The sequence below is a fragment of the Leptodactylus fuscus genome, chromosome 4 (genome assembly GCF_031893055.1).
Source record: "Leptodactylus fuscus isolate aLepFus1 chromosome 4, aLepFus1.hap2, whole genome shotgun sequence".
NCBI lineage: Eukaryota > Metazoa > Chordata > Amphibia > Anura > Leptodactylidae > Leptodactylus > Leptodactylus fuscus.
Genome location: NC_134268.1, coordinates 143,614,424 through 143,638,695, shown reverse-complemented (window position 1 = coordinate 143,638,695; position 24,272 = coordinate 143,614,424). Strand labels below are relative to the sequence as shown.

At 40.7% G+C, this 24,272-nt stretch overlaps 1 protein-coding gene across 1 annotated transcript; it reads right to left on the bottom strand.

The window, feature by feature from the left end:
• Nucleotides 1-749: 749 nt before the first annotated feature.
• On the bottom strand, nt 750-23,913 carry FKBP9 (FKBP prolyl isomerase 9). Its single transcript, XM_075271136.1, has 10 exons — nt 23,371-23,913; nt 13,618-13,763; nt 12,548-12,737; nt 11,847-11,992; nt 9,681-9,870; nt 7,715-7,860; nt 7,377-7,563; nt 6,336-6,481; nt 5,687-5,850; nt 750-2,893 (listed from the first exon to the last, which is right to left on the bottom strand). Exons 1-10 carry the CDS (start codon nt 23,625-23,627, stop codon nt 2,711-2,713), a joined length of 1,755 nt encoding a protein of 584 aa, XP_075127237.1. The 5' UTR covers nt 23,628-23,913; the 3' UTR covers nt 750-2,710.
• Nucleotides 23,914-24,272: the final 359 nt, after the last annotated feature.

The window sequence follows — 24,272 nt, the reverse complement described above, 5'->3', positions numbered from 1 at the left end:
AGCTAACACCAGGACCACAAAATCATAATTTTTTTTTTTTAAAGGGCGTCTCTGATTTTTAACTAAGCACATATTTGCATAGCCTTTAGGAAGGCTACTCCAGACACACTTTTTATTCATTAATCCTCTTTTAATCCGGTTTTGAATTAGCCCACTTTTATTGATATGCTAATTAACCAGCACAGAGCACTCTGGAAGTTCACTGAGCACTGTGTGATGTGTAAACAAGGGGAGGTGAGAGCAGGGAGGCTGATGATGATAACTTATCAGCCTTCCCTGCTCTCACCTCCCCTGCTTACATACAGCACACAGTGCTCCATGAACTTCCGGAGTGCTCTGTGCTGGTTAATTAGCATATCACTAAAAGAGGGCTAATTCAAAACCGGCTGGGAGGATTAATGAATAAAAGGTATGTGTGGGATAGCCTTTCTAAAGGGTATGCAAATATATGCTTAGTTAAAAATTGATTTTCCCATTCCCCACAATCATAACGTTAAATTACTTATCTGAATATATACCATCTAGTGCTATGTTACTACTTTACATCCACTGTCACCCTCCATTTCACAATAAAGTTTTATCAAACACTGAAGTACTTGGTTACACTTTTTTCAGACATTTATTTCTTTACCTACTGTTCAGTGCAGCATCACAAAGAATATAAAGGATTAACAAAAAAAAAAAAAAAGTTTGCATTTTTTGCCCCCCCCCCCCCCCCCCGAAAAAAAAAAAAAAACACTTGGGTCCATGGGCTGTGACATGAACTGCAGCTTAAACAGATTCAATTGATGGAGCTTATGTATCAGAGTATTGTTTCGGGTGGAGGAAAAAAACAAACAAACTTTTTAGAAGAATTTTAGAAGAATTTTTTAACCTAATGAGAAATGTTATAATAGAAGTGCTTACCAGGATCATATTGAACAGACTCTTACCTAATATAATACTGATTGAATTGTAGTACCTGGTAGGGTCTTTTTACACGAGGCATCTGAAGTGTACCCTTACCACACCCCCAAGTATTCATTTGGCCTATATTTTGTGGAATACTCTTGGGTTTCCGTTTTTTTGTTTGTTTTTTTTTATTGTATGGAATAGCACAATAGAGTGTGCTATTCAATACGGAGGTGTGTAGTAAAAAAAATAAAATATACATATTTTTTTTTTAGCACGGGAGTCTATGGATTAAAGGTATATGTTTGAGGCTTCTGTTGTGAAATCCTCTCAACAGAAAATTTGGATGGGCATTGCACATAACAATGTAAAAAGAGCCTTAATAAAACCTCTTCAGTAAATCATTATATTAAAGAAAGAAAGGACTTGAAGGAAAACTGCCGTTTTTAACATGATATCTGATCTGCAGGCAGCATGTTATGGAGCTGGAAGAGCTGAGCAGATAGATAAATAATTTTGTGGGAAAAGATTCAGTAAAGCCTGTATTTATGCATTTAAATCACAGCTCTCTCTTTGGTTGGATGTCCATTTGGCGGTCCCATCTGGGAGTAAACGTGCGCTCATTGTTGCATAATACACGTTGTGAGAGAGTGAAGGGTGTGGTCTGGAGAGACAGGTATGTCCCAGCCAGGCAGCTAAAGGGTGTTTGGTAAAGATTCACACCAGGGAGGTCAGCTGACTAATCAGGCCCTAATAACAGTCTGAGTGTGAAGACTAGCAGGGTGGCACCACACTGACAGAGCTGACCTGTCCAGACCGGACCTCCAAAGCAGGTGCTGTGCCACCCGTTGTTGTTGCCAAGGTGGGAGACTGGTAGCCAGTCTCCTGTATAGTCAGGGAAAAGTTTCCTTACATTTAAGTTAGTTTTCTTAGCCAAGAAGGGTTTTGTTTATCCTGTGGCTTTGCAAAAGCAGTGTATGCGCTACATGTGAATAAAGCTTGAACTTGTGTGCAATCCAGTGTCTGTGTCCCTGTTTCCTGCACTGCTACAAGCATCTACATGAGCGATTCCCCACAACGTGTAAAGAATACACATATATAAATCAAACTCCCATTGACTTCAATGACATTTTTTACACGTGTAAAAAAACGCGCCACCCAATCGTCTCCTAAGCACCAGACAAAGCAGCAATGTAAATAATTAAAATATACATTATATTGAGACTTCTCACAAACCTATATATCAATCTGCTCAGCATATCCTGCTCTATGACATGCAGCCTGTAGATCAGACAGCCTGTTCAGTGTGATTGGTTCCCTTTAAAATGACATGTAAATCATTGCCACAAGCAAAATTCATTATTTCCTATAAAGAAAAAATTGAGTTCACTATAAAAATAGTTTATATGATTTTTTTCCACTATAGAAAATAATGGAATTTGTCTCTATAGCTGAACCTCATATTAAAGAAAAGTAAATCATCACTTGACTTGTTTCATGAAAGAACATATCACTGGAAAACACATCTTGGGAACAATCTGAATTTCTGGTATAGAAAGCTACAGAGGCAAGTTGTTTTTACTAAACATTTTTTTCACAATTTTTTTTTTTTTAATGAATTGGAACCTGAGATACGATTACTGTTGTCATTGATAAACCGTACTCCATGAGGAATGTTGTATGTGGTGCCTATATTCTCACATTAAGCAGTCCATTCAGTGATTTACATTCCCACAATCCTTCCAGTTTACATAGCTTTACCTTTTTACCATCTTATAAAGCTTTCACAGTGCATGTGGACACATGGCCTGACCCCATATTACAGTTCATCGTGTCTTTCTTTATCTTCCTGGTCTTTTAATTTAAACTCTGCTTCTGTAATTTTGCCATCTTCGTTTCGATCCTGGTTTTTGAACATGTTCTCTATTATCTTGGAAGCATCAAACCCAGGAGCTAGTTTTCCTTTACCAGTTTCCACTTGGATATTAATATATTCTGTAAACTAAAAGAACAAAGACACCAATGAGCAAAGTGATAAGGGGGTTGTCCATGATTTAGGTTTTATGGTTTATCCTTAGGTCACGTCATAAGTATCTGCTCGGTAAGGTTGGGACATAAAACCTATATCCTGGCCACCCCTTTAACTAAGATCAATAATAACCGATGGACAGGTGTGCAATGAGATCCTGTCTCCCAAGCATAGAAAAGCCTTTTCTAAAGTTGAACCAATTTATGTTTAAATCAACTTTCAACATTACCTTTGTCTAAGGGTCTGTACACATTGTATTTGAATCTACAAGTAATGTATATACTAGAAAAATCTTCCAAAGTGTACATTAAAGATATTCATAATACTCCAATCACCTGATCGAAAAAAGAGTGTCCTTTTGGCCTCCGTTTGACTGTTACGCACGTAGTATCTTTTTACAACAGTACAGGAAAACTCAGCATATTGTGATTTCCTATACAGTGGTCCATTGCATAAAAACGTAAACTGTGCTGTTTAAAATAATACTTTTTTAAAATTGAAATCCTATGGAAGATGGGTGGCAGTGTGTGCCATTACAGTGGCATACAATGGAGATATACATAAAAACCTAAATACTCCAATGCTGTGTACACAAAGCCTAATTCATTTCTCTCTGATATTATGTGAGAAACCTTTACTTCAGTAAAGTCCCATTGCTAATATTCAATAATAAGGGACTGCCATGACAACTCCCACTTTCTATTGTCTTATGTCCTATCAACATGCAGGCCATACAAGTAAATTAGGTGAAAATATGATCTCTGACTTACAGCAATAAATAGGAGCATTGCAAGCAACTGAATTACAAAAACTATGACGCTTTGACTTTCCAGCCAAAAATCTAGAGGTTGAATCCTTATTTTACTTCTACGACATGTCTGCTACAAGTCTTAACTAAGGTTGCTGGAGATTTCTCTCGCAGCATTAGGGACGTCCTCAGTGCTGTTTGAGCCCTGGGTCCTGCCCCCAGTGCTGCAAGAGAGCTCAGTTGCATACAGAAGAAAACCGGGATTTCTACCGAACGGCAGCATGGAGAAGACTTCTAAAGGTAGGAGAAGAATAGCCTTTCTTAAGGCTATTACTACATGTTAGGGAGAAAAAATTTTATTTTAATGATTGAATCCCTTCAATATGAATAACTGCCCAGTATTATACTATTTGAAGCTATTGTGTACCATTCACAACATTTCCTAATAACCAATGGAACATGGTACAATTTACTGCCATATCAGTATGAAATACAGAGAAAAAGAAACCTCTGCATGTCTCCGCTGGTGCAACAAAATTAATTTTAATAATCTCTACTGTACTGAAGGCTTATTGTGCTCAAGTTCCTAACATTTCTGCTCTGAAGGTGACTATACTGAATGTACTCAACAATGCTGACATTTTGCACTGGAGATTCCTCCTTAGGGCTAAAGCCCCACATAGGTGACCGCAGCCACAAAGCGCTGCAGAAAAACTGCGGCAAAAATGCATCGCATATTTTCCAGCCGCACTTTTCACAGAAAGTCCACAGAATTTTCCTCTGCAGACTTTTTCCAATCATACCTATGCAGAAAAAAAAAAACATGGTTTCTGTAGGTATAACTGACATGCTGTGATGTACAAAAACGCAACAGTTTTTGAAATTGCAGCATGTCCACTGCAGATATTTTTCTGCAACATATGGATGGGATTAGCCAGGATCCAATCCACTGGCAGCTGCTGTAAAACAGTGTTTTTTTTGCTGCAAAAAAGCGGCGTTTACTTTATGTAAGCCCCAGCTCAAGGCTAAGGTCTCACACTGCGGAACGCAGCTAAAAAATGAAAAAAAAAAACAAACAAACAAAAACACAGCAGAAACACATGGCATTTTTCTTCCCATATTAAGGTTGAGGCCCCGCATTGCAGCAACACAGCTTTTTTGTTGCAGATGTTGGCTGCTTTTCTTTTTTTTTTTGGAGTCAAAGCCAAGAATGGCTACATAAAGAATGTGAAATATATAAAGTATAGGAACCTCAAAAAACCTCGGCCAAATCTGCAACAAAAAAGCTGCGTGTTTCTGCAACGTGGGGCCTTAGTCTAAATCTGCATTTTTGAAAACAGCTTTTACGTGGCTTTTTTCAGCAATGTGTGGATGGGATTAACCAGAATCTCATTCACTTTTCTGGTACTGTAAAATGCATAATTTTTTTCTGTTGTATTTCCGCAACAGGAAAATGTTGTGTTTCTGCAACTTGTGGTCTAAGGCCGGGTTTAGATGGAGATTTTTGGTCCGGAACCTGAGGTGAGACCGCCTCAGGGTAACTGTGAATATGGGTAGCTGCAACTGCATCGACATCCACTCGCGCACTCTGTTCCGGATTAGGCCCAAATGAATCTGCCTAGTCGGGAAGTGGGAGTGTCTTCAGGCGGATTCGTGAGGCGACTCCGCCTGAAGAATGAGCATGTCTGTTCTTTTTTCCGGGAGCCGTCTTTTTGGTCAGGATTTTGAGGCGGATACAGCCTCAAAATCCTGACCAAAATACCCCGTGTGAAATAGACCTTAGCCCAAATGTCTGGCTCTGCAGTTACAATAAGCCTGTAGCTTGCTTACACAAATACACAACTGAACTACTTCTAAGACACTGTTTGAAACAGTATTGTTTTATTTATATTTCTGCTTGACCTACTGCTACTCAAACAGAATGTAAACTGCCTTGCACACTTATATCCACAAGGAAGGTAAAGATGTAACATTTTGCTTTGGCATGACTACTGCATTATTGGAGATATGGCACATACCTCTTGCAAAACTATCTCCCCATTTTGGTCTTTGTCAATGTCTTCAAAGAGCTTGGGCGAAACTTCTCCATTCCATACAAACATGTAACCATCAGGCAGGCCTGGTATCAATTCCAGTAGTTCAATGTTAAAAATCAAAACTGCACTTCCCGGTACTTCTCCCTCTGTTATATGGTGGAATGATGAGAACATATCTTTATATTGACATTTTTCATGCATAGTTAGAATTACATATAACTTGATCTAACACGTGATAGATAATGCACCATTCACATTAGCATCATGGCTTCTGTCCCCATGCGAGCTATGACTATTATGATAAATGAACTTTCAAAAGGATCTTGACAGACCCCACCGTCAGTTTTCTGTGGGGGTCTATCAGTTTTCTATCAAGGTTCTGATATTTTGGGTGTCTCCACTGGAACCAAGATATTTTACAGGTATAAAAAAGGCTAGTTTGTGCTACTCAGTGCAGTCAAAAATACTGGAACCCCTGCTGAAAACCTAAAACCACATATACTAAATGAGCCTTATTGTAGCAGAAATTGAATGTATTATGTACAATGTTTATTTGCAGAATAAATTGGTAGGCATATCTTGGAATTATAAAAACAAAAACATCTAACAAACAAAAATCTAACAAACTCACCTACTCCAGCTTCTCCATAACCAAAATGTGGAGGAATGACAACTGTACGTTTCTCTCCAACACACATGTCCTGCAGTCCTATGTCCATTCCCATTATCACCTGTCCAGATCCAAGAACAATGTTGTATGTTTTTCCGTACTGGTGTCTGAAGAAAGAAATTATGATCAGAGACTTCTATGTAGTCCAACTATATCTGCACTAATGGAAAGTTATCAGACAAATTAATTAGATTTTGAAATTCAGAAATATCTGTAACAATCTGCCGTGTGTGAATATTCCAGAACTGGTCGATGGAAATATGCAATCATTAAAGATTTTCAGGTAAAAGGAAAGCTATTTATATATAGCGACTCCTAGCAGCATACATTACTATTATACTAGAAGTTCCTCTCCCAGCAAGAACTTCAGGCCAGTAAATCCAACAAGTTCACAAGTGAAACTCAGTCTTATGAATCTAGCCTATACTGATCACTCCCCTCCTGCTCTGGTGCCAGAACTCTCCTGTTACCAGGGATCAGGTAAACAGCGCCAACAAAACATGGAATTTATAACAAGAATGTGACGTATTTTATTTAACACTGTTCTAAGCAGCTTATAAAAATTATCATATGGTTTAAACAACCACTTAAATAGGAACCTAAGTTCTGTGACTTTACTACAGTGGTCACCTTTACTTTTTGTAGCAATAGTGGAAGAATGGTCTTGACTGGAATTTATCACCTTTGCTCTTGGGCCACTGCTCAGACCCCCAATGATCAGTAGAATGAGGCCTTCAATTCGTGTGTAATGATGAGAAGTTTGAATAGAGTATAGCATTGTACGTGGCTATCTCTATCAATCCCATACATTTTGAATGAATCAGAAGTATGAATGCTTAACCAATGCCCCATTCAAATTCCACTGTATTGAAGTGCTGAAAAGGAATGGGCAACTTGGGACTACCGTTGTAACAATCACGGTGGGAAGACACCTTTACTTCCAATAATATTCAGCAATTTACATATTATTGTAAATACATACATATTTCAAAGTGAACTTACGTTGAATCTAGTACTGTGCCATCCATAAGTGTTGCATTATAGTGATACTTCAAATAGTCCCCCTTCTTGCTCAAGACAGTGCAGTTGGATGGCTTATGATTTGATAGGATGCTGACAGAATCTTCTGGGTTGTGGAAATCAACCATGACAATGTCAAAAACCAACACTGCAGATCCTGGAATCTTTCCTTGGAAAGCAACAGGGAAACCAAAATTGTAAATCATCTGTTAATTTCTGTAGCTGACACACACACACACATATACACACACATACATACACACACACACACACACACAAAGTAGCTGATACACACATGTACACACAAAGTAGAAACCCACCTGTTCCTTCTTCACCATAAGCAAGATGGGGTGGAATTGTGATTCGACGCTTTTCTCCATTGCACACACCCAGCAAACCTTCATCCATACCAACAATCACGTAACCCTTTCCAATGTATGTGTCATAAGTGTGGTTTCGAGAGTAACTAAGGTACAGGGAAGATAATAAATGAGATACAATATAATGGTGATCACTTTCCAAAACCATAAGCAAAGTATAAAATCGTCCAAGGAGAGAAGAAACAGTCGATTAAAATTTTACATAAATACAGTACAATAATAAATAATTGAAATTCAGTAGAGGTAAAACAACATCAAAGGCTTGCAATAGTCCTGGAAGGGGAACAACTCTTAATTTAGGACACTCTATGGCGCTGCTGTTGGTTGAGCAGACAGCGTGCTATAATCTCCTCTTAATAGTCTTCACGAAATTGCAGCCATACAGCTTCCAGAGTACACTAGGTTCACAATACTGTTCAGCTTTTCGTTCTTCGGATCCACTTGGGAACTAGAAGAAAGGAAACCTAATCCTCTTAAAAAGCAAAAGCAAAAAAATAAAAGCAATTATATGCGGAAATCCGTGGACCCCATAGACTATAATGGTTTCCGCCAGGTTTCTGTCTGAAGAACGTTGAGAGAAAAGTCCTGCTTGCAGACTTTTCTTTCCACATTTTTCAAGCGTATTCAGGGGCAGAAACCCTGACCCGTAGTATAAACGCTAGTGTGAACCTATCCTTAAAATGCTACTACACAATACAACATACAGAGTTATGCCATTACAGACAATTCTTCTCTCTCTCATTATGTAAACAGGGCAGTGCTGCTGACAATAAAGTGTAGGGGGACAAAGACCATACTGTACCTGAACACATCATATTGACTACAGAATGCATATGTAAGCATCAGGTGTACACTTTTTCTAATATTAAGGTCTTATTAGACAGTCCAATATTCAGGAGAATTTTTGAGAACAAGAATTCCTACGAACAATCCAATTCTAATAGCATATACACACAAGAATGTGACTTCTTTTATGACATCTTTCAGGCAGGATATGTAGAATACTTTGTGTAAATGCATGAAGTAGTGATTCTTGATTCTTACTCCCCAACACACTTTGCTAAATCAATGTGTTTCTTGTCATTCAGCGCTTATCCAGACTTGAATCCACCAGTACAATAGGGCCAACCCCTTTAAAAGCTGATAGATCTGTCTCATTATGACTTTTAGGTTTCATTGTAGAATTAGACTTATTCTAGAGATAATAAATGTAACCATAATCTTACTATAAACATTACAGGAACAATAATAGTGTTTGTTTAATGACAGTAGCCTCTATTACAAAATTGTCTGATCACTGTATAAGCAATGCTACCTCCAATGCTGCCCCTGCTACCTCTTGTGTCACCCCATTTACCTCTTAGATTGTAAGTTCTTGTGAGCAGGACCCTCATTCCCATTGTGTGAAGTTGACTATTTCTTCGTAATGTACCTTTTTGTCTATAAATTGTACAGTGCTGCGGAATATGTTGGCGCTATATAAATAAAATTTATTATTATAGGTAAGGGCTCGTTCACATCTGCGCCCAGTGTCCGTTCATACAGGTTTCCGTTTCCTGCACAAAACAGAGCAGGAGACGGAAAGCTGCAGGACTCTTTCAAACCCATTCATTTGAATGGGTTTGAAAGATGTCCGGCCGTGAGTGCCAGTGAGCGTTTTATGCTTTCTGCCGCGAAACAGTTTTTTTTAAACCGGACACAGAGTCAGACATGCAGTACTTTGTGTCCAGTTTTAAAAAAAACGGTTTTGCGGCGTAGAGCATAAACTGCTCACCGGCACACACGGCCAGACCCGGTCTGACAGGTTTCCGTATTCTGCATGCAGAAGACGGAAACCTGAAAACGGAGTCCGGGCGCTAGTGTGAACCCAGCGTTAGTATGTCAATAGAAATGAGCATTTGTAAACCTGGAGTCGAAGAATGTGCCATCCAACAGTGTGCCATTGTAATGGTACCGGACGTAGTCACCAGCCTGAGTTTTCCTCTCACAGTTTTCTGGGACATATTGGACTTCTACAGAGATGCCATCTTTTGGGTTGTGCAAATCCAATAAGACTACATCAAAGACAACAGTTGCCTGAGCTGGAATATCTTTACCTAGAACAGCAGAGGTGAACAAGCATGGTTTACACAATATATAATGCATGTTATAGGGAGGACAATATTGCAGCACAGACAAATACAATTTTAAATCTCATAAAAACGTGCATGCTAGTATAATAAGTATTATATTAAATGAACACACATATATTTATATAAAATATAATAATATATATTAAGACACAGAGGTAAATGGAACCAAACTTTCAGAGTGGATTTCCCCTGCTACCCTCAAGAGAACCCTTAAGATTATCTGAAAGGTGTACATTAATTCTACAAAAAATCTACATGCACGCCACTACGAAAATGCAGCATTATATTAAATTGGTTGTCTCATCATGAAGCTAGCCCAGCACTCAGTTGATCACAACAGGTCCATATGTTTTCTGTGCATTATAAGAGCTTCAAACAGAGCTATTTCAGTCTTATTTACGGCATACTATCAAACCTAATGATTAGAGATGAGCGAGTAGTACTCCATCGAGTAGATATTCGATCGAATACTACGGTATTTGAAATACTTGTACTCGATCGAGTACCACTCGCTATTCGAATGTAAAAGTTCGATGCAGAACCAGCATTGATCGGCCGAATGCTATACAGTCGGCCAATCAACGCTGGTTCTTCTCCTACCTTTAGAAGTCTTCTCCGTGCAGCTTCCTCGCGGCGTCTTCTGGCTCTGAATTCACTCTGCCAAGCATCGGGCCTGGGCAGAGCCGACTGCGCATGTCCGCTTGTAGTGCGGGCATGTGCAGTCGGCTCTGCCCAGGCCCGATGCCTGGCAGAGTGAATTCAGAGCGGGAAGATGCCGCGGGGACGCTGCAAAGAGAATACTGCACGGAGGATCCAGCCCAACCCTCACTCGTGGACTTGGTAAGTGTAATTTAATCGAATGTTGCCTACCGCTGAAACGAGCATTTTCCCCCCATAGACTATAATAGGGTTCGATATTCGATTCGAGTAGTCGAATATTGAGGGGCTACTCGAAACGAATATCGAACCTCGGACATTTTACTGTTCGCTCATCTCTACTAATGATGCCTACAAGTATGGTAGAAGACTACTGTAAACTACTTACAGACCAGAGACTGTAAAGTATTTTGTTATTTTATCAAATTCCTTGCAATGACTCAATTTATGTTTATATAACAGACAACTCATTTCATCTACCTCTTTGTCCCTCTATCAGGCTTTAGCCTAAGAAGGTTAGATCGCTGTGACTGGTGAGAAGGCTGAGAAGGGAATTGTATAATAAAATCAATAAGAGCATCTTTTGTTTCTTTAAAGAATGGAGTGACTGAATCCGGTCCTGAATACTTTATTATTGAAAGAGGTGTTCCAACTTATGCTTGGTTCACATTTGCGTTGGAATTCTGTCCAGGGAAGTCAGCAAGGGGACCCCCTGAATGGAATACCAAACGCAACTGCAAGCGGTGTACCAGGGAAAGCACACGGACCCCATAGACTATAATGGGGTCTGTGTGCTTGCCGCGCACTGCTCGCATGAATCTTGCGGATAGGAAAGTATATTGTGAACTAATTTCCTGCCCGCATGATCCCTACAGAGATCTGGTGGCAAGCACACGGACCCCATTATAGTCTATAGGGTCAGTGTGCGTTCACTTGGCACACCGCTTGCAGTTGCGTTTGGTATTCCATTCGGTGTGGTCCCATGCAGACTCCCCGAATGGATTACCAAACGCAGAGGTGAACGAAGCCTTATTCTATTACAATGTAATAGGGCTACAGATGGGGCCACTAACATAAAAATTCATTATTCACATCTTCCTGGTCCTCCATTTCAAGTAGAGGCAAGTCCAGTATTTTGTATACAGGAGGGACCAGGGAGAGGTGAGTAATTTTTGTTTTATGCCATTGGCCACATCAACAGTCCTATTACATCATAAAAAATAAGTCAGAAAACCCCTTTAAAAGTAATAATATACAGAAATGACTAAATAGTGTCATCTTACCATCTCCTTCTTCTCCATATGCAAGAAATGGGGGGACTGTGATTATACGTTTTTCTCCCACACACATTTCAAGTAGTCCAGTATCCATTCCAGCGATCAACCAGCCAATTCCGACATAGGTGTCATAGGTTCTCATGCGATTATGGCTTGAGGAGAAAAGTATACATGTGAGTTTTAAGCTTAGTGTTGCTACGTCCTCCCTCCACAAAGAAGTGAGTTGGTATTATGGTAGAAGGACACGTCTATTATACAGAATGTAGGCAAGTTCTCTTGTTTATATTGGTTGAATAATCGTCCATGGAAAATCTACATATAAACTAACTATATAAACACAAAAACAGCTATATTTACATCTGAGTTAAGTCCTTACTGACCACACGTTTGACATTGCACAGTTAGTGTCAGTGACAGATACACAGAAGAAGTATAAATATTGGTTTCCGCCTTCATTTACAGATGCACAATGCTGAAGGAATGCTTTGGAAAGCAGAAGAGCCTACAAGCATAGAGCCAAACTGTGCATGTAGTAGTGTATGTTCTACAGCCCACATAAAAAACTAGACCAAAAACATACTCTAGGGCACATAAAGCCTTACTTTGATTATGTTGGCATCACAAGCTAAAAGTGAGAAATAAAGGGTAAATAGTACAAGGTGGTCATGTTCTCAAAAGTTCATTTTTATTTAAATAGAAATATATACCTGGAATCAAATAGTGTCCCATCAAGCAAGGTTCCATTATAGTGGTAGCGAATGAAGTCGGATACTTGCACCTTTCTAGCACAATTTTCAGGTTTGTAGTACGTCTCTATTTCAACTTTGTCTTCTGGGTTCCAGATATCCATTAAAAGAACATCAAAATGAATCACTGCATCTGGGGGAATGACACCAGCTGAAAAGAAGAAGAAAAAATCTTTTTACACACATTTTTTCAATCATAAGCAAGGGAGCCTCATACTTTTACATATATAATATAAGGGTACATTAACATGCAGCAGATTTGTTGCAGAAATGTCTGTGTCTAAAGAAAAATTTCAATAACCTGAATAAAATTGTATCAGCATGTATCTGAAAGCCCATGTAATGCATTCTACCTTATAGATTGTAAGCTTTTGCGAGCAGGGCCCTCAGTCCCATTGTGTGAATTGATTATTTCTCTGTAATGTATCTTTTTGTCTGTATTTGAACCCTACAAATTATACAGTGCTACGGAATATGTTGGCGCTATATAAATAACATTTATTATTTTTATTATTATTAATGCATGGACAAGCTGGATCTGCCAGTGCAGGAGCGGTTGTTTTTTAGTACCTTCCACTCTGACTCTGAAGAAGGACGTTTCAGGCATACATAAGCCATACATATTGTATATAAGCCCTTACAAAGCATTGAAGAGCATATGGAAAGAGGTCAGCTTTATGCAACATCTTCTTTTAACATTAAAGCTTCTGCACTGTTCTTATAATGCCATCCTCAGGTCACTCTTTGTATACACCAATCTGATGACATGCCTTAAACAGAAACACCTCTTCATGCCGGCCATAGTGAAATCTCTGCAATGTATACCCAAGATATCCTTAAAACTTTGCCTCCTGGTTTGGAATGTTATTTCATGAGGTGATCAAATATCTTCATGGTGTGAAAATAGCCTAAGATGCATATGTAAAGCCAACAAGTGTTTCACACACCTATTGTTACACATGAAATGGCATGAACATACATTGAAAAAGAAAGCTCTCATTCCATAAGTGTCATGCAGACAGACCACTTACCTACTCCTTCACTTCCGTAGGCAAGACTAGGTGGAATCTTCACTAATCTTCTTTCATTTACACACATTCCAATCAACGCTTTGTCCATTCCTGCAATGATCTGTCCTTTTCCCACAAAGACATTATAGGTTGTACCCCGGTCATAGCTTTAAAAAAAAAAAAAAAAAAAAAAACATTTTTAATGATCAAGTAAGCTTTTTCAGGGTTCATAACATGTTTTGGGCTGCATTTCATTAGTAGTAAAGGAAGATATACTTAAAGGGGTTGTCCCATCACAAGGATCCAATCTATACTGCTTGATAATGTGAATGTAAGACTTTTCCTCAATACATTGCTTCAGCAAAACTGCTTTGTTTGTCCACTATCTTACTTTATCCATTTCTCTGTTGACACAGCCCTTGACTTATCTGGTCAAAAGTCAAGTGATGTATCTGCCTGCTCTCAGGGGGGAGGGAGGAGGGGCTAAGTGCACGGGAGCAAGCCTGGAAGGGGGGGGGGGTAGTTTACACTTGGGTGGGGGGGGAGGGGCCGCCAATACAGACTCGGCATCCGCTGTAATAGAGAGTCGGATGCCGGGGAGTGTAGATGCCGGCACAGGTGCCTGCAACATCACTACGCTCCTGCCCTGCATGAAGCCAGCAGTGGTAGGAGCGATGCTGCCATTCCGGAGGGGGGGGGGGGGCGGAGGAGCGGAATAGCAGCATCACTCCTGCTGCTGCTGGCTTCATGCAGGGCAGGAGCGTAGTGATGTTGCAGGCACCTGTGCCGACGTCTACACTCCCTGGCATCCGCCTCTCTATTACAGCGGATGCGGGGTCTGTATTGCATTGTGAAGGCTGTACGTCCGATGCCTAACTGCATCGGGAGCGCACACGCAGGGCCAGCGGCATAGAAGTGACGACTTCTCGCCGCTGGCTTTGCATATGTAACCCCGCCCACCAATGATGTAACAAAGCCAGAAGAAAGAAGAATTTACAGCAGCGAAGACTGGCAAGTATGCGACGTGGGAATACCCCTTTAACGGGGCTCTATCACTGGGAAAAGTCATTTTTATCTAAACACATAGGCTTTAGAAATGCTACTTCACACTTACCTTTAGTATGTAAATTGCCTCAGTGGTTTCTGAATAAGTCTGTTTTCATTCATATGTTAATGAGCTTCCAGCCAGCTCAGGAAGTTCCCAGCAGCCTCCTCTCTTCTATTATCTCCTATGTGTGTGAGGCAAACAGGAAGCTGAGACATCAGCAGCAGCAGTCTCCCATAGGAAACAACAGGAGAGGAGTGCACGATGTATCTTGCAACAGTCTAATTAGCATATGAATAAAAACTGACTTATTCAGAAACCACTGAGGCAATCTACATACTAAAGGTAGGTGTGGAATAGACTTTCTAAAGGCTATGCAAGGATGTGATTAGTTAAAAATGACTTTTCCCAGTGATAGAGCCCCTTTAATTGTGAGTAAAACAAAAATATGAAAAACTGTTAGTCTTGTACCACAGAAAACTAGTCAAAGTCTTAATCTAACTCCTGAACTGACAATCCGAAAATGATAAACACAGTGGCAAAATTAGCAAATGATCTGGAAAGCAGACCTGTAGAATGGATCATGTGGATTTGAAACCCGGTGTACATTCTAATAGGGCTTTGTATAATGTGATTGTGGTAAAGGCTTATGGCAAATCTTTATTTTACAGACATATTAAATTAAAAACATTTAACCATTCATAAGTAGGATAATAGTTTTGTTCTCACAGAATTTATAATATAGGTCGCAATTTTATAATCTGTAAATAAGCAAATAATGGGTCCCCTTTTAGATTTATTAGAAGGAAATATCCACTAATGTTGAAATGTAAATGCATTGTATAAAATTATGTACTGTATATGTTAAGTGGTGTATAAGTGAGTCTATCCCTAAATTGGTGTCCCTCTAATAATATATTAAGTGCGCTGTGAAAATAAAAAAAGAAAGAAAGACACATATGCAAGATTAAAAATAAGCAAAATTTTGCATGAACATTTGAATAAATCACCATATGCTATGTAAAAACCATTAGTGTCTATGTATTACATAGACAAGACTATTGTATTGTGTATATGGCTCTAGATATAAATGGTTACAATACTGCCTCAGGTTCCAGTCAAAAAAACGGGTAGCCGTGACTGAATGCCGATGCACTGCACCGGCATCCAGTCGCGCGCTCTGCTCCAAATTAGGCCCAATGAATGAGCCTAGTCGGAAGGAGGAAGTGTCTTCAGACTGAATCGCGAGGCGACACGGCCTGAAGAATCAACATCTCTCTTCTTTTTCCGACTTCTTCCGGCTCCCAGAAAAAACACCTGACCAGCTCCCATTGATTTTAATGGGAGTCGTCCTTTTGGTCAGGATTTTGAGGCGAATATGGCCTCAAAATCCTGACCAAAAAACCCTGTGTGAACTTTCCCTAATACAACCAAATACTGAAAGGGATTCTACCATTAAAAACTTTTTTTTTGTCGTTGACACGTCAGAATAGCCTTAAGAAAGGCTATTCTTCTCCTACCTTTAGATGTCTTCTTCGCCCCATCATTCAGTTAAAATTCCGTTTTCCGTCAGTATGCAAATGAGTTCTCTCGCAGCACTGGGGGCGGGTCCCAGCACTCAAACAGCACTGGGGGCGTCCCCAATGCTGTGAGAGAACTCTCCAGCGCCGCCTCCATATTCTTCTGGAAAGTAATCCTCATACGTCTTCTTCCAGCGCAGGCGGTGAAACTTGTAGGCCTCGGGCAGAGCCGACTGCGCATGCCCACAGGCCACAAGAAAATGCCCACTTACTTACTATGTAAGCGGCCATTTTTCTTGTGGCCGAGTATAGAATGTATGACTTTCTGATCACTTTTTATTGTTATTATTTTTGGGGAAAGCAAAGTAAGTTAATCTGCACACTGCGATATATTTTTTCGGAATGACAGACTATATCTGGAAATGAAGGAAGCTGGCTTTAGATGAGCGCAGTGTGACATTATCAGACATGCACAGTACAGATTGTGGGCGGAACAGAGTAGCAGTCAGCAGCAGCAGATACTAAAGCTGATTGATGGAAAGCAATGCCCCTAAAGCCCTTTTCTTCTCATTTACATAGAGATAAAAGGACAATTTTTACAAGAATGAAAGACAGGTCCTAAATAAGAAATACAACATTGTAAACTGCTCTGACAGCCCTGCAGGGTACTGTGATTAGTTTATATCTCATTCTTGTGCTAGCAGATTCCCTTTAAAAGTTGCAAATATTGTAACCACAACAATACAACCTATCATAAAAGGACCAAGGCCCGGTTCACATCTGCATTTGGGGAGTCCGCATGGGGACCCCCAGAAACAGAAACCTATATGCAAAAAAATAACGGTTACCTGGGAAACCTGCAGACCCCGTAGACTATAATGTGAACCGGGGCCTAAGGGAGAGGAAGGTGTGGGAAAATAACAGAAAAGGAGAAAAGATGGTCCAGAATTCTGGCAGCCTCATCCCAAGGATAAAATGTCTATCATGGGTCCAAAAGCTGTTGGCTATCAAGTGGCCAGTAGCAGATGGGAGACTAGATGTTCCAATTAGTCCAGATGGTGGATGATAGGATGAAAGAATGATAATCTCACTGGTTGTTCTTTGACTTGTTCTACTGCACTGTGTTACTAGCAATAATTATTTTACTATTAATACTACACCTACAGAGAGAATACATATAATGAAAACAATTGTACCTCTTAATAGTCTTGGACATGCTTCTAATTTTGTATTACAAATCCTGATGCAATATACTGAGCGCTCCCTAATACTGCATGCATGTGACTAATACGGGGCATACCATGACCATTTCTTCTATGGCTTAGCATATGTATTTTTCATGTAAATAGATGAGAAATAGGTTATGTATTGGCTGTATTCTGAATCCTTGCCTCTATTTCGTATGTATAGCCTGTATTCAGAATCCTTGTAATACCATTGCAATAACAGCTGCACAAACCAAACAGATGTTTGTGAATTTTGTGGGAAGGTGACAGGCAGAGTGCTGAGGTCCCGTTATATCTCTCCCAGATTTCTGACCTATGTGTGGTCCAGGATGGGTCTTGTGTAGGCTTCAGCCCAGTTGTGGGTCCTGGGCCCATTACTGGGCTGCAGAGCCTGTACTTAGGGCGGATCCTGGGAGCGAGAGGAAGTGCCTGGGTCTGTCCTGACACTGAGTCTGGGAAGACTGTATTGCACTCTTTTTGTAAATTTGTGTAATTGGTAGTAAGCCACACATACAGTTAGTACTTGTTATCTAGTTAGCGCTTAGACGAGCAGGGTTTTGTTTAAGGTTCTTTTGCCTGAAGTTAAAGCTGTGTTTTATTTTGCTCCTTTTGTGCCTGAAGTCAAGGTTTATTTATTTTGCTGTTTTTTCTAAATAAACCTGTTTGCTGCAAGATTTTGTGTCCCTGTCTCTGACTGTTTTTTAATGAAAACCATCCAGATCCTTAATACCCATCTGTGGCATGTTCTGCAGTACAGAATTAGAAGTCAAAACCCATGTCTTCAAAGAAAAACCACAGCACTCACCATAGTTCTCTTCTCTTTATTTGACCATTAAAATTCAGGGTGGGATGTGGCTCAGCAGAAACCGAGTAACAGCCGTTATTTGGTTCCTATCCCTACATCATGGCTCTACGATTAGGAATTACGAATCGCGAAATGGCCATAACTCTGTTTGTGTTGTGACACATCCCACCCTGAATTTTAATGTTGAAAAAAAAGAGAAGAGAATTATGGCGAGTGCTGTGGTTTTTCTTTGTTGATGACATACAGTTCTCATTATGCCCCTGGCACTACAGAGACGAGACGGGATGGGATGGGATGGGGAGGGGGGGGGTTCAGTCTAATACCTTTATATTTACTCTGCTCTTAGTCCTATCTAATGTCAGCAAATGGTAGATCAGGAACTGTTGTCCCCTATCTTACACTGCTGAGGGTCAGGGGATTCCTATGTGATGAAGCTTCAGATGTCTCACCCTACCAGGTAGCATGGAAGAACAATGTGAAGCTGCATCTTATGCAAATACACTGAGGATTCTGCACACAGCATAGATAGTATAGACTGTTAGTGGGAGTTAGAGCTGTTTTTAAAGGGGTGGTTCCAGCTCAAGGATCCTCTCTATACTGGTAGCTTATGTAAATTGAAGACTTTTTCCAAAGATATTGCTTTAGAAATTCAGCTTTGTTTGCCTGCTATGTGACGTTATTCCTCCCATTGTTTACACAGCGTGCTATAACCACGGACCCATAGGATAAGTGACGTCCTCACTGCCCTTGCTGGCAGGACAATCGTTCAGCTAATTGCAGTTTGCTGATAAAGCCCAGTCTGTTATTGTTCTATGTAAACACACAGACAACACTTAGTCCATTCTGTCCAAGCATCTGCACAATATCTGATCTATAGAAGCGTTGTGTGTCCCGTTCAGCTAAAGGGAGGAGGGGGGAGAGAAATACAGGAAGTGAGAAGAATAGACTGCAGGTAAAGCTGCTGAAACACTGAGATGGGAAAACCTCTTTAACTCATTGCACTCGTGGTCCCTTAGATCAAGAAACATTATCTTCTGCAGCACTGCGGGGATGGTTTTGACCAGAATGCATGGGCTCTTTGAAGATTTCTCAGATTTACATGGCCACTCAAACCCACATGTCATGTCCATCCTATCACCAGTACTCATTCACAACCCCCCAAAAACACAAAAAGAACCACACATAACCCTTTAAAAGCAATGCCATAGCCTCCCAAAACAGAGCATTTTCCTAATTGATAACTTTCATTAACCATGGCCTGATTGTCACGTTACCTACACAAATGACCTTGTGATGTCATACATCATGGGGGAAGGGGAGATGAAATTTAGTTTTTACCTTGGCACCACAAAGGGAATGGAACCAAGTGAGAAAAGGCAGGCTTTGGGAGCTGCCATGAGTGCTTTGGTGTTGATATAATACATTTGCTGAAGTGCTACTTTAATTTCATTAGAATATAGACATCAACATACTGTCTATACAAAAAGTTGTGAGGTTCATCCTCACCCAAATGAGTGGGCTAACTCACAGTTTTTTCTAAGAACACTGCCATGAATGAAAAATGGTATCTAAACATCCTCCAAGAGCAACTTCACCAAGGAGCAATTTGATGATGATAAATGTATTTTCTAGCATTATGGGGACCAAAAGGCAAAAGTGATAATTAAATGGAACAAAACATTTAAATTTTGGGTTTATACTGGAGGGCACCCTTAGGGTGATGGGTATTTAACCATGCACGGTGCAACCCATTATGATATTATATAATTGCCTGATGGTCAGACTATGGGTCAATGGCTCTCTTTCTACCCCTTCCCCAACTTAATGGGACCAGACAGGGCTGCCCATTATCTTTTTTTCTTATATATCATGGCTACAGAATCACTGACGAATGCCCTTCATTCAAACCCTTGATCCATGGCCTGAACATAGGCCTACTGTGAACAAGTTGTCTCTTTTTGCAGATGACTCCCTGCTTTATGTAATATCCCCATATATTTCACTCCCATCCATCGTGGAGGCTTCGGGAGCTGCCATGAGTGAAAAATGGTATCTAAACATCATCCAAGAGCAACTTCACCAAGGAGCAATTTGGTGAAGTTGCTCTTGGAAGATGTTTAGATACCATTTTTCATTCATACTGAAGGAATCCATCCATCGTGGAGGAATCTCAACGATACGGAAGATTGAGCAACTTCAGGGTAAACACATATAAGTCAGAAATTTTAGGCTGATGGCCAGGAAACTCGTCAGAGCTCAATCCTATTAACAATCTGTGGTCAATCCTCAAAAAGCAAGTAGACAAATAAAGGCACAGTAAGGTGACATGCACATTACTGTGTACGTGTTGCCGGCCATTATTAAACGGTATGGATGGTATATGGATGACATCCATGTTCCACCTATGCCTCTAAGGTCCATTTCACTGAGGTCAGTGATCACAGGCTGCAAAACAGACAGGAATAGCAGCTCTCCTGAGTTTTGTTTCTCGCTCACAGCCCCATGCACATGAAATGAATGGGTCAATGTGCTAGCTTTGAAAAATACCATGTGCACACTGACAATACACACGGTTACATGCCTTGTTACAATATACTCCAAGCACCGATTAGGCATGAATATGTTGCCATTACTCACATTTTCACCCAAAAGCTGATATTGAGCATGCCAGGGTGATAATTTAATTATATGGGTGAACTTTGTAAATATTGACTCTTTGCATAAACTTTATGTATTTCTTAATAAAACTTTAATAACTTATACAATGCTTATAATTGTACTTCAGTTTCCCATAGTAGCATCTGACTAGAAGATCTAAAATCCCTGAAGACACACACCTTGTGAAAAACTAAATTTATGTCAGTCTCAAACCTTTTGGCCACACCAGTCCCATAATACCTTGTGGCCTCTCAGCAGGTCTGTGATTGCATAATATGCTTTTAATAAGTTGCTCAGGATCTCCAGCGTCAGGTTATCCATTCATTTATGCCAGTTACTAACTATGCGGATATTGATAACTTTCTAACAGATCAGGACTTTTTGGTGATGTTTTTTATTCTCCACAATGCCCTGTATACAAACGAAACAGAACAAAATACAGACGTATGATGTTTCCTAATCAGAATAATGGATCTACAAGGGAATGTGCAAAGAAACTATAATGGCGACTTGGGCCTTAACTACAGGACATTTGTGGTGTTAGTCTTCTCAACTAGGTGTTAACAACTGTCTGCTTACCAAACCTATAAAAGTTTGGCCAAAAAGGACCAACTAATATTCCAGGCTGCCTCTGCAAAAGCCATTCTCTCTCAACAGTATGCCTCTATGTGAAATTCACAGGCAAATGTGGGGACGTGGACAATCCATAGGAGTCATGTTTCAGCTTGCCCATAATTGAGACCAGAGGGAAAAAGCTATTGCTCATGTGCAGCTTCAGCTCTTCAATACTGTATAGACACATTTATAAAGAGTGTCATTCTGCCGGCACAACTATTTGTTATATTCCACACTCACTGTGCTTAACACAATAATAAACGTGTGACTGATCTGAGCTGAAGTAGGTAGCAGGATAGTTAGCTTATATAGAAAATATTGCACTTTATACATGTGGTACACATTTGTAATACATTAGACTATACCTCTACAGTGAAAATGGTCAAACACAAGATATATATAAAAGTGCAGCCTGCCAGATACTTCATAAATATGGCACTATAAGAAGTTGCATGCTATACATAACTTTGCCGTATATGGGAATTAGACTGTTGAATGGTAATATTTATATTTACTGTATAGGAATCACAAAATTCATCATGATCATCACTCAAATGTAGTGTAATGCTTATCTGGCCAAGGTCAATGCTATACCAGGCCCACCTCCATCAGTAAGTACAACACATATAATGTCATGTTGTACAGGATTTATACTCCATGCTATAAACATATAGTATCATTGTATATAGAAAGCTCCATCTATTATAAACACCTCATAGCAACAGATCTAACTCCAAAGGAGGGACTGTTCTCATTTTTGGTAAGGGGCCTGCAGGCCCCTCAGGTGCAGGGTTCTTTTCACATATGTAACCTCTCCATCCCCCCTCACCACTGCTGTAGCAATGGATAGCCTAGGAATGCACTACAAGACTTGACTGCATACAACTTCACCATAGATTAAAGTGAATGAATGGCCAAGGAAAAGTTTTATAAAGAAGCAGACTAAAGCCAATGTAGTCCATTTTTTGGATGTCCATTGGCACACTTTCATGACATGAGGAACCAAAACAGATCCCAAATGCTTCGGATATCTGTCAAGAAGATGATCTGCTGTTTTGGAATTTGTTTGGTGACCATTGGGGGCTGTAGCTGAAAATGTGTTCATGACAAATGACAACAAAAGCTCAAATGAAACCCCTGGATATCAGAATATATCTATAGGTGGTTTGTTGGTTGCATTGTCATCTAAATCATAGATCATCCATGCTGTTTATGACATGTGTGTTGTGAGGGTAAGGGCCCACCTGGTGTCCGTGACAGAGTACCGGCATATGGCCATGCATGCCACCTCTGTTTTCTATTACATTGTTACCATTTCATTTCTTCATTCTTTCATTTCTACTTGTTACAGGTACAATTATTAAACGATAAATTGTTACCAGTGTAGTTCTAAAAGAAAACTCTGCATGTACAACATGATATCAGGTGCTGGAAATGGATGTGCCGTGTGTCCTTACACTCAGGATGACAATGAGAGGGGCAGATGCACAAGTTTCTCATTTCTGCACTTACTTCCCCTTACATATCCTGACTACCAATCTTGAGCATGAAGGCTCAAGGAGGGGGACCATGCATAGCGCCACCCTGGTTTGTGCCCTGACTCTGGTATTACCATTCAGATGCAAGATAATAATGGTCAGCAGAGGGTTGTGCTATGTCAGCACCAATCTCATCTTATCCTATCCTGTCCTATCCTATCTTATCCTAGTGATATTTTACTCTGATTTAAAGTTTCTGTGTGCAGCAATAAAGCATGGTGTGCATGTGGTGCCAACCTGACCACTGTAATGAAAGAATGGATGATGGCTGGAGGGGTAGATGGAGGAATGGATGGAGGGGCTAGATAGAAAGAAAGACAAATAGACAGATAGATTCATCAGGCAATGCATTATTCCCGGCACATACCTGGAGTCGAACTTGGTGCCATCAGGGAACGTGCCAAGGTAATGGTACCGCACGAAGTCCCCCTCCTTGACGCTGCGCGGGCACAGCTCGGGCACCGAGGTCCTGTCTATGTGCAGCTGGTCCCCAGGCACCGGTGGGGCGTCATTACAAGTCACGAAACTGACTAGAAAGGCGGCCTGCAAAGCCAACACCGGCCAGCGGCTAACTGGCATCCCCGGGGCAGCGGCGGCCGGGCTCGTCCTGTGCTTCGCACCCATGATGTCACACCGTGGTATTCGCAGGGGTCAGAATAGGGGAAAGAAGGAGGTGAGCCCTGAGCTCTTAGTGATGGTGGGAGTACAGGCAGGGGCGGTACTAGGACTAGTGCACGAAACTATGTGAAGTGTCAGGAGAGCTCTGATGGAGCTCCTGCAGGCGCAGCGCCCGCGGGTACCGGAGGTGGCACTGCAGGCGGGAGCTCTACTACAACTATGCGGGCGTGTACGGGCAGGGATACCGCTGACTGGAGTCTTGGGCGCCCTAAACTACTTGTTTCCACTCACCCGGGACTAGCAAAACTTCTGAGAGCAATCTAGAACTTGTATTATTTACTGGTGTGTCGGCCATTAATGATATATGTAAACGTGGACATCCCCCCCCCCCCGCTTCCTACTCCAGCTGGAACAAGCCCCTCATACTCCCATTATAAGGGGAGGAGACCATGTAGTGGGAGAAGGGGGGGTTGGCCTCAACCCTCCATTGCTTGTAAAGTAACACTCTGGGGAGGATCCAGCTCATTCTCAGAGACAGCTAGTGTTATGTGGGGGCAGACTGGGACTGGACACTCGGAGGAGGATGAGACTGTTATCTCCATGGCCCGGCTCATTCTACGTGGCTGATGTGTTGGCAGTAACCATATATGA